Source organism: Ptychodera flava, chromosome 10 (genome assembly GCF_041260155.1).
Source record: "Ptychodera flava strain L36383 chromosome 10, AS_Pfla_20210202, whole genome shotgun sequence".
Taxonomy (NCBI): Eukaryota; Metazoa; Hemichordata; class Enteropneusta; family Ptychoderidae; genus Ptychodera; species Ptychodera flava.
Window position 1 is genome coordinate 37165237 of NC_091937.1, and position 12515 is coordinate 37177751.

At 39.2% G+C, this 12515-nt stretch overlaps 1 protein-coding gene across 1 annotated transcript in view; it reads left to right on the forward strand.

Annotated features, from left to right (window-relative positions):
* LOC139142699 (neuronal acetylcholine receptor subunit beta-4-like) overlaps positions 1–12515 on the forward strand; it is a 35914-nt gene that overhangs the window by 16803 nt on the left and 6596 nt on the right. Inside the window, exons 3-4 of the mRNA XM_070712762.1 lie at positions 1758–1802; positions 7471–7580. Of these exons, the coding sequence (XP_070568863.1) occupies positions 1758–1802; positions 7471–7580 (155 nt within the window). The remainder of the gene's footprint in view (positions 1–1757; positions 1803–7470; positions 7581–12515) is intronic.

Below are 12515 nucleotides of genomic sequence, written 5' to 3' on the forward strand. Positions count from 1 at the left end.
GTCTTCTGCTTTTTCTCCATATACATATACATGTCTCTTTTCTCATAAAAATGAGCTGAAAATCGCAATGTGAAAAATAGTCTTTCAGCTTTATGTTGCTCATTGACTTCGTGGTCTGTCTAATTCACAGTGAGTGTGGTTGTTGATAAATGCCGATAATACTAGGCGGTCATTATGTCCAAGCGCCATTGGCGGTATTTTTTAACATAATGATCATAGGTCATTATCACATCTGGAAGTTGTGATATAGGGTTAGCTTCAACCGGTGGTGGACAGTGTCCATTTTCCGTAAACGACAAAAAGTCAAAAACCGCTGAACAGACTGCATTGATATTTGGTAGAGATATTCAGACTAATTCCAAGGTTCCGATTCAGAAAAATGGAGCCAAACGGAGCAGCAGTTAGATAGTTTTGGGAAATTTCTAACCCCCCTTTAACTAATTGATTTTAGGGGTCTTTCATATATGTAGTTTTGGAATGTACACCAATCCTGCATTGTGGACTATTTAATGAGTTGTGGAACAGAAATGAGATTTTGATGAATGTTACAAATATGCAGGATGGCTGATTCAAAGTATCAGAGATTTTCATGCGCTTTTGGTAATAAAATTGATAAAAAACAACATATTTAATGTTTTAGATTTCTCACATTTGTTATGACCTTAACATTACAGACTTGATGACATAACTAGCTGCTAGACCTGTTTACTGGCACATTGATTTAAAGACAAAGATCGTTTTATTTTGTAATAAGGACGTGTGATTTCGTAAAACATAGTCTATTAGCCTGGAAATGTGATTTTTGCGAATATTGCTTACCCCACTGACAAACAGTGTGATTGAAAATGGCTGGAATTCGCTACTTCGGGACTTTGTTTTCTGTGTGCATTTACTGACAAACTCCAAACCCGCAGCACCTACCCATTCAGTATTTCATGTACAGGTGTACCCAGAGATAGAGTAGTTTCACAATGTGCCAGTTGTGATCAAGTGCCATTGGCGCTATTTTTTAAATGTAGCTAGTTACCCTAAAAACAACAAACGTAGTATTTCTCTCTATACGTGATTAAATGATACTTGTCTATTATAGGCCTACATCATTAAGAACAGTTTGCATCAAACGATGCACTTTCCACATCCATCCATCCATCCATCCATACTGTCTTAAGACTCATAACAGACAAATACTAGGACAAGACTTCGGCCGCTTTTGACAGAAGGTCTATATCGAGGTCAAGTTTGATGCTTGGTTAGCGTCATTTCGTTGTGATGAAAGCAGGCTAAAGCTAAGGGACAAATTTTGAGAAAGGTATTATAATATCCTTTGCTCACAAACAGCTTATGACGACACGTCATTAGGATTGGAGATAAAATACAAGGTTTTCATTATTCTCATTTTACAATCTTCCTGACTTCAGAATATTCCAATGTGTTTATCTCAGTATATGACTCTCATTCTAATAATACAACCACACGATCATAAATTCAGGCATTTGGTTCTCCTATGAAAAACTGCACAGAGACGCAAATGTTTCCCTCGGGATTTTACGAAAAATTGTTCGAGGTCTCTCCTAGCAAATCGCGAGAACGTAACGTACTTTTCGAGTTGTCTGTTACTGTAAAGCAATCAAGTCAGTATGGGCTTAATCTGACCATACATAAATCACACTGTCCTCTCTTCAAATGTTTTCAGCCCTGGAGCTGTGTGTTACCTTTCAATCCAATCAGATGGTGTAACTTTTTTCTTTTCCGAACAGGATGAGAAGAACCAGATCATGACGACCAGCGTAAGAATTGAACAGGTTAGTTCAGAAATTCAGAAAAATTACAATTTTAAATACTGTATCATGTAAAATTTACGTAAAGTTGGCCTCGTATGTACAAATGGGAATACATACAGCAACATGCACTACCCTGCATATTGAGTAGTGTAGTGTAGTGTAGTGTAGTGTAGTGTAGTGTAGTGTAGTGTAGTGTAGTGTAGTGTAGTGTAGTGTAGTGTAGTGTAGTGTAGTGTAGTGTAGTGTAGTGTAGTGTAGTGTAGTGTAGTGCAGTGCAGTGCAGTGCAGTGCAGTGTAGTGTAGTGTAGTGTCGTGTCGTGTCGTGTCGTGTCGTGTAGTGTAGTGTAGTGTAGTGTAGTGTAGTGTAGTGTAGTGTAGTGTAGTGTAGTGTAGTGTAGTGTGTGGTAGCGGTGTAGTGTAGTGTAGTGTAGTGTAGTGTAGTGTGGTGTAGCTGTAGTGTAGTGTAGTGTGGCTTGGTGTGTGGTAGCGGCACAGGGCTCATAAGTGGTTAATGAAGTAAATCTTACAGAGTTTTTCTTTCTTTTTAAATGTTACAAATAAACCACTGCAGCTGAAGAGCACAACATTTGTGTAGCTGTCTTTTGTGTAGCTTGTATTGGCATGTATAGTGCGCCCTCAATGGGGTGTGTGATCATATTTAAATACGACCTTTAGTTCCGTGACCTCTAGCCAATTCCTCTGGCCATGCCTACTGGCCATGCGTACAGACGTCGCTGTGTTTACTGTACTAATTAGTACAGTAAGCATAGCGAGGGCAGGGCAGGAAGTAGGCATGGCTAGAGCCGGGCCTAGAGGTCACGGAACTAAAGGTCACATTTACGAGGACTCACTATACATGCCAATACACGCTACACAAAAGACAGCTACACATTACAAGTGTTGTGCTCTTCAGCTGGATTATTTGTAACATTGAAAAAGAAAGAAAAACGCTGTAATATTGACTTAAATAGGCACTTATGAGGCCCTGTGGTAGCGGTGTAGTGTAGTGCTGTGTTGTGTCACAGAGAAACATAGACAGAGTGGCAACGCTTGCATGCCTTTTGTTCCATGGTCGTCTCGGTAGACTATTGGCTTTTCATATTAAAATGAGCTTCAAAGGTGTTGATTATGCGAAAAAATACGACGAGATGGCATCGTACTGCCAGTCGCGTAGCAACAATAGTTACTTTGTGAGCTCTCAGGCCAGAAACACTGCTTCACGCCAATCAAAACATAACACGCCAGCAGTTTCATAAACATGTCCTTCCTTGACGCACGTGTAAAAGACGGTATCACGCCAATCAAAACATAACACGCCAGCAGTTTCATAAACATGTCCTTCCTTGACGCACGTGTAAAAGACGGTATGACTGACCGTAAACCATTGAGTAAAACCAGACAGTATCGATAAAAGACTTTCAAATTTGGTTCAAACACACTCATTATATATTCATAAAAATATGAGAGGAATTTTTAAAACGGTAAAACTCACTTTCCTGAAGCTCAAAACACTCCCGTTTTCGCCAGCACGTCGATTCCGCTCAGCACCACACGACAACAACAACACAAAGTTTGCCAAACATACTTTCGCTTAACAATTGGCGAAAATCCGAAAATTACCGAAGGATGCATGGTCGGCACTCTTCGGAAAAGAGAGGCGAGAGCAACCTGAGGCGAGGCGAACATGGATGGGTTACGTAACCGCTTCACGCCTTAAACAATACCCGTTGCCACTCTGTGTATGTTCCTCTGTGGTTGTGTGTTGTGTTGTTTTGTGTTGCGTACTTTGATGTGTAACCAGTGCAATTCAATTCAGGACGTCCTTTTGAATAACAGTCCAATACAGCATAGCAAAGTTTTTTGCAGTTTGCATAGAACAGCACAGCACAGCACAGAACTGTACAATGTTGCCGAGTGTAGACAGTACAGCATATCACAGCACAGTATAGTTCATTACAGTATTATTATAGAGAACACATAGCACAGTACAGTACAGTTTTAGCACATTAGAGTTCAACATAGTCGATTCGATCGTTTGAGGTCAAACTGCAAAGTGTAAAACAGCCTTACAGGTAGGCAATCACATTACCACTATAATGCATTAATGGCGCCTCTTCTCTCACGTCACCTGCTCATAATACTGATAACAAACGTCAACCAGCCTTCCGCGATACTTATTAATGGAAAACACATTCAAAACGGTGAGGAATTCGGAGAAGACAATTACAAACACCATAGGGCATACTTGCGACCCCTTTCTCTTAGACTTTGCTTTGATGGCGAGGCAACAATCCAAGTAATTCAATAACATTCGCTTTCTCTGTCCTTATCTCGGCGTTGCGTGCCGAGGGAGTTGATGTTAGGGTTTTATACCTGATTGTAGTCGTTGATTACATGGAAACACCGACACTAATTTACTGTGCGTACTGTGTATTTGTGTGGTCGAATGATTGAGCAGTCTGGTCGCTATGTCAACCAAATTACACAGTTCGTTAACAGAATTACGCCGCTTTACTCTGATTGTCGGATTCTGCGCTGTTGTTATGAAGTAGACTGTAAGCATTTACCAACGCATCAATACTTAATAAAATCTCTGCCATCTTCGGAATGTAATTCGCTAGGGGAATATTAAAAAACAAACCACAAATTCAGAATTTATCCTCAACATGTGAACCTAGATACTAGCAATGGTTTAAAATTTGTGTATAGATTATTTTCAATATTTTGATCTTTTCCTTTTGATTTTTAAGGGATCGTGTCTTGTTGTGTATAACGGATATGTTATCAAGGGATTTGAAATATAGACGTATTTTGGTTTATGTTTATGAAATATAATTATATAACAACTTGTGTCACCCAGTGAAATTCTATCCCTGCCTAATATAGGCACACGTGTTGGATTGATTCACAAGACATATTTTCAGATCAATTCCCATTGATTGCCTCTTCACTTAGCGAGTGAAATCAAACACTAGGATGGTAGGCTTTTTAAAAAATATGAACAGAAACTTATATATCAATATATGAAATGGAAGATATTATTAAAATTATTGATTGGAGAACAACAACATCGGTTCGCCATTCTTGCGTTCTCGAGAGAGCAGATTTTTTGCAGTGCCAGAGTCGGCATATCGTATGGGAATCTGTCTGTCCGTTCTTAACAACCTACATATTTTTGCGTCGTCTTGTCATTTTTTCTATAAATAGAATTAGTTTAGGGGAAACTGAGTTGCTAAGAATTATGGGAGACAATTTTTTCCCTTGGTAAACCCAACAACCTACAAATCTACGTTCCCACACACCTATCTACCTAATAGTATACCAATCTATCGCATCCGCAAACATGTTCTGAATTTTGCACATTGATTGTTTCTGAGTCATTTACAGATAAAGTTCGATCAATAAAGAAAGATAATCTAAAGTAACGTTTAACAGAAACAGAAAGTTAAAAGTTATGTAGATATACCTGAACGACGTTGTTTTTCTCCTTTATTTAATTAAACTTTTAAACTTATACTGTAATGACTCAGCAAAATTAATGAATGAGCCCTATATCTATCTATCTATCTATCTATCTATCTATTAATCTCTCTATCTACCCATCTATCCATCCATCTATCTATTTATCCACCTGTCCATCTATCTATCTATCTATCTATCTATCTATCTATCTATCTATCTATCTATCTATCTATCTATCTATCTATCTATCTATCTATCTAATATCCATCTATCTATATATCTATCTATATATTTATCTATCTATCTATCTATCTACCTATCTATCCATCTATCTATTTATCTATCTATCGATCTATCCATCCATCCATCCATCCATCTATCTATCTATCTATCTATCTATCTATCTATCTATCTATCTATCTATCTATCTATCTATCTATCTATCTATCTATCTATCTATCTATCTATCTATCTATCTATCTATCTATCTACTTTCTTTACCTGTCTTCATTTCATGTTCTCTTTCAAGATCTTCGCATATGCCTCTCTGTCGATGTATTTTGTCTACTTCTGTTTCACAATATCAGTAATATTTTATCGATCAGTTTGTCTTTGGTTGATCCCGTTCCATCTCTCAAGGTGCAAAATTAACGGTTCGACAAAAAAGACCTTGCCGGCCACAAGATCGGTCGCTGTCGTATCGATGTTGAAAGGGTTCATCTCACAGGTTGGCCAAGGCCAGTACAGTTATACGAGCAAGGTTACGACCGTTCGCTTGTTACAAAATCACTTTCATGTTCAACAAACGCCCGGGGAAACACAATTCTGGCTTCGGGCTGTGGTTTTCAGACTCGCGAGCGAGCGTTCGTGCGACATTCTACATGCATGGTCGTGATTCGCTCACAGCAGAATAAGGGCACACATACAATTAAGTGACTTGCAGAAACAAAATCCCACAGAGCCAAGCCTAGCCTTAGCTGAGTCAGTATTCAGCTTGTCAACCCAGCCTTTGTACAGTGTATGTGTATCATTGACAAATGATTTTCAGTCTGAACTCTAATTCAATCATCAGTATATACGTACTGTAAGCAGGCTTAGTTGACAAGTTGAATATTGTGTGTTCAGTATGATGTAGGGAGATTGCCAGAAACTGTAGTTTTTTGATACACTGAATAGAAATACTGAACAAATTATCAAGAGTTGCATCTTATGTCCCCTATTTTAAGGTCTATTTGCTGTTTTTCTTATGAATATTCAAAGGCATTCATACTGTTTTAGATTTTTTTTCAACATAACAGTCATGAAATGCTATACAATAATCCCTGGATCAGAATTTGCTTAATTATTATTAACATTAGAGACATTCGGGGGAGATGACACAATTATTTTTCTTTTTTCATTGTATTATCAACCAATCTGTTGAATCTGAAAATATGACAAAATAGCGAATCAGAATCTTTCAAGATCTCCTATAGCCATTGCAAACTTTTCAAATCTCCTCCCTCCTACCCCAGGAAATTTCGAATCCCCTCAGTTCCTCCAGTCCCCTCCACAGTATTCTGTTTATCAGCTTTGTACTGCAATTCACTCTGCTTTGATGTGTATATGGCCACATTACCATGAGCAAGTCTGTGCTTAGGGCAAGGATTGTTTGTGGGACGCCAAGGCGAGACGTCTTACATGTACACGGAAACACGGTGAAAGGAAGTCAGCTCAAAACTTCGCCTTTACTGTCGTTGACATTAATTGACATGTAAAATAAGGCCTCAAGATAGGAAACATTAGAAAGACTAATACACGCTTACAAACGAACTAGTATTTCTTCGTAATGTCTCGAGGGCAGACTTGCGTAGAAGCTTGTTTCCTTTTTCAGTGCTTCAAGAAAGATTTGTCGCCGTTGTTAATCGCTTTCCTTCGGTAATTACGCACAAATAAATCAGATTATGTGGGATTTTCCCCCACCAGTTAGGACGGGTTTGGCACTTAGAAAACACGTTAAACCGACGAGGGTCTTACCAGTAGGTAATGTGAAACAAATGAGAAAAAACGATTACATGTAATCACACTGTAACCTTTGGTCTTACAAGTTAAGCTGAAAGAGTCCTTACAGTCTCGTGCGGACGTATGTTTTACAGTTTTATGTGACGTACAAAGTGGAAAGACACTTTCATTTCATGAAAGGTCACAAATGCTAGTCCTCATACTATTCACCTTTTCCCCTTCGCAGACTTGGAACGATTTTCGGTTGTCATGGTCACCGCGTCATTACGGAGGAGTGAGTCTCCTTATCTTGCCTGTAGACATGATCTGGCATCCAAAACTGTCGCTCGAGAACAGGTAGGTGCGCGCACATGCGCCGAATTAGATGGTGTCCTCTTGAGGATTTCAATCTGAGCATAAGTGGTACAACTGAGTTGCGAACCACAGTTGTTTATTTATCAAGTTATAGATTGTCGTTTTTGACACTTTACCCTTATGTTTTTGAATCTTTAAAATTTTGAGAAAATGGAGGGCTAGTGGAAGTAGATTTCTACTGTGTTGCAAAAATCATGTTCTTTGTTCAAATCAGTGTCTCTTCATGTAGTTGTCATTTTCAAAGCGAATTGCTCGTAAACAATAAATTTCAAAGTTGCTTGATGTCATTTGCTAAAACAACTGTCTTGTCTGCTTTTGTGAGTTTCTTGCTTCCAATAATATTGGACGATAATCGGAACACGGGGTTACTTTCGTTGAACAACCCATTACTTGGAGTTGTATCTGATAAAGTTACACGCCACGGAATACGTTCGTTTTATCCGGAGAAAGCATTCTCGTTAATGAAGTGTGTTGTAACTTCGTCGATGTTTTTTGTTAAAGATTACCAAAACATGGTAAGTCCATTTAGTAAAGTGTGATAAATAGCTGAGTGTTTGAAATCGATGACTGAAAGTGATTGTTGCAGACCCATTTGGTCATTTCGATAATAGAAAGCAAAGTCTGTATGCATCAGACTCGTTTGGCTGCGCGTAGTTTATTGCAGTAACCGGGCATGTACACGTCAGGAGAATTGAAGGGGGTGGTCTATTTTGTGCAAACAGCAAACAGGGCAAATAATGTACGTGTTCTCTGAAAGACACATCAAGCAAATAGGGTAGATTGGTCGAGAACGTGATCATTTGTTTTGCTTTCTGACCCCCCTCCACCAGGCGCCAAATGTAAAATAATTATTTTACACATTAGAAGAACATATTCATACGAAAAGGGTGTATTTGCATGCATTTATCAATAAAAAACTACTATAGCATAAGTATAAATAAATCAATACAGACATAAGTAAATACATATATGAGTGAAAAAAACATACATATATGTGAACCAATTCACACAAGACCTATGAAGACAGACATATACATACATACGTGCATACGTACGTGCATACATACATACATACATACATACGTACGTGCATACATACATACATACATACATACATACATACATACATACATACATACATGCATACATACATACATTCATACATACATACATACATGCACTCACGCACGCACGCACATACATACATACATACATACATACATACATACATACATACATACATACATACATACATACATACATACATACACAAGCCCATATGCACTCATGCACGCACGCACGCACACTCATACACATACATACATACATACATACATAGCCCATATGCACTCATGCACGCACGCACGCACATACACACAAACCCACACACTCATATACATACATACATACATACATACATACATACATACATACATACATACATACATACATACATACATACATACATATACATACATACATACATATATACATACATACATATACACACATACAGGATCGAAAAGTTTACATGAGGGGAACGAAGTACGCATGCGTATATCCACTCGCACACACACACACACTGCTACTCGGAAAAGTTTACATGAGGGGGAACGAAATACGCATGCGTATATCTACTCGCACACACACACACATACACACACACTGCTCTGAAAAGTTTACATGAGGGGGAACGAAATACGCATGCGTATATCTACTCGCACACACACACACTGATCCACGCATTTGTTGATCCACGCCGCCCTGGAAGATATCCTATAATGCATTGCTGTAAGCCCAAAGCCTAAACCGGAAATGGGCTCATATGGCGTCAAGACACCAAGGCGAGCGGACCGGCCTCGCTCATCCAATCTTGTTGCATATGGCAAGCAATTGCGATAATGACGAATGCTTTATTTCCAAAAATCAGTAAATGACATGCTTTATCCATCCGTACTTCAGTGAGACACGTTCCCCAGTCAGTAAATGACAATGGGGCCGGGGTACCCCAGGCCTCCCACAAGTATCAGAGTGTTCACAGCCCCGTGGATAGCTGTGATATCGCAGCGGTACTCGTGGCGAACGCGATCGAGTCATTGGGGTCATCGCCACAGGGACTGTGGCGATGACCCCAAACCAATGACCCGAGCGCGTTCGACACGCCACAAGTACCGCTGCGATATCACAGCTACCCCGTGGATTGTTGTAGCGAAGCCAGCAGTTTTTCTCACAGAAACAAGTTGCATAATGTACTCAGTAAAACGTTGTCAGGTACATGTAACATGAAAACTGACTGAGGTCGAAGTGACTAAGGCACCGGGATGATTGACCACAAACAACGACAAGAGGGTGTGAATTACTTGGGTCGAAACGGACAGGGGTCGAGGTGACCTGCTGCCCCGGTCCTCAACTGCAGGCCTGACGGCCTGGCTATGTTTACATAAGGCGTCCACATTTTAGAAAATCACTAAAAGTAGGCAGAAAGAAAGCCCCCATTACGTGAAAACGCTAGGGGTCGATAGGGGTCGGATGACAGTTTGACACATTTCGTACCATTAGGGGAGAACCATTTGATTTCTGGGGGGGGGTATGGAGGATTTTGAGAAAAAAAAATTTGTCACCAGGTGAGAGAGAAGAAAAAAAATTGATCCTGTCATGGCTGAGAGAAAAAAAAAATTGTCATAACAGACAGAAGAGAAAAAAAATTGTCACAATGCACCAAAAATAAGCAAAATTTGGAAACCTTATTCTCATGTATTCTTTGCCGCGGCGCGCCGCCATAGGCGGCGCAAATGTTTTATCACAAGCAATTCTTATGTTTCTTTTCCCAGCACTTATGATATAAGCATGCACTACATAGGTCTACTTACACCTCAGTACACTCAATGTTTTCCTTCCATTTTCTGACCCAAGAAATCATATTTCAGGATTTCTGTTGCAATATCTCAATGGCATAGGCACTATCTAAAGGGGACTATTTGACTTCTGTAAATTGTGAAAATTTAAAACACAAGACAGGAGTCAATAAACTAGTGTTAAAACCAATATTATTTTGTCAATATGAATTTGTTAGAAAGATGTACCTTGACAATGAAAAATTGAGGAACAACAAATATGATGAAATACAATGTGTGAGCCTTGTTTTTCTGACCACAAACACCGGATCGCAAACATACCATATTCAGGCTTTTCATTAGAAGCTGGCAGCTGGAGAAATGACACAAGAAGGTCACAGATTTTCGTTCCTGTATATTCATTGTCTTCAGTCTCTGGCAAACAGAACTGTTTTTCACAAATTGTATTGTCATTGTTTGGTTGTTGAATATTGTGACTCAAAAACTGATCATGCAAAAAATGTAAACAATATCAGTGTTCAATGTCATTTTCAAACAGTTTTACTGAGTGCAAAATAAACTGAAACTCCTCTCAGATTGCACCATTAAACACATCAATTTCTCAAAATTCCAATACGAGAGGGGGAACCCCCCTCTCGTGCTCTCCCCCTTGGGGTATTCTAATAGTTTCACTTAGTAAACAAATTTAAAAAACTCTCAGATTGCACCAGACTGCACCATTGCACACATCAATATCTTTAAAAATTCCATGTAAGATAGGGGAAAGCCCCTGTGACACTTCCCCCTAAGCCTCTCTAATGTTCTCCCCCGTACTTTCAAATTCTGCCCCGTCAGATATCCTAGTGAATTACCCTGTCATAATATCCATCCAAATTAAACAATATACTATATGTTAGATACTGCGTGATCTTTTATATTTTTATTTTATTGTGACTTTGAATTTCATTTTGATGTGTTCACCTTTTTTGAACCATCATGAGATAACTGATGATAGTCTAGCAGGGTACATCAAGATTTGAAAGGTCTTTACTGTTGCTGTAATTACATGTATTGGTATTTAACTTTTCTAAGTGGGGAATGGTCAAAATTTCAGAGTTAGAGAGGGAGGTTACTCAAATTCATCATGGTTGGTGAAGGGGAAGGGTCACTCGAAATTTCGGAGTTTCAGGCCGTCAATAATGACGGCTCCCTTATATACAACACATTACAAACTTGATGACCAATAAAAAAAATTTGCACTGCTACTCCATTTGGAAAAAAAAATTGATGCAGGTCTGACAGTAGAAAATAAAAATTGCTGTCACTCTGACAGGAAAAAAAAATTTGCTCCCATACCCTATTCCTCCATACCCCCCTCCAGAAATCAAATGGTTCTCCCCTTAAGAGTCGAATGATACTACATTGACCGGGTTGACCAAATGACTTTCATCAAAAAACGTCCGGGGAAAAGTGAATACATTGATGTTTGACCAAACTTTACAAAGCATCAATTTTTCGATCAAAAAATTCACGCGTAGAACTAATGAAAATTCGTAAAAAAAATACCACTGCCTTGTACATCAGGCACTAAAATGTCGTAGGCGTGAAAATGAGTTTATTAGAAAATACACAGTGGCTCTTAATATTAGTTTGAAAATTCCAGTTCTCCGTACTCCGTTGCTGTCTAGTTCCAGTGGGCATACTTGGCATTCCAGACATTCATTCCCTGCTGAGTGGAGCTACGTACGATCCTGAGTAAAGTAAGCAGAGAGTTTAGAGAGCAGAGAGTTTAGCAGTAAAGCTGTTGCTTTAGTTCCAGTAAGCTGTTGCTGTAGTTCCTGTTGAATGCTGTATTTAACCATTAAAGAATATAAGCCGAATGGCAGAGAGCTGTAATACACGACTCCCAGTGTTTTATTGGCCTGGGTTGGGCCGTTAACCCCAGCAGAACTTCGCCGGCATGGCAGGTACCATTAAGTCAGAAACCCTTACGGGGCCTCTAAGCAGTGTAGTATTACTCAGGCCGGCTACCACTTTACCACTGTGTAAAGCCCTGTACGAACCCGACTCACGACACAGAGGC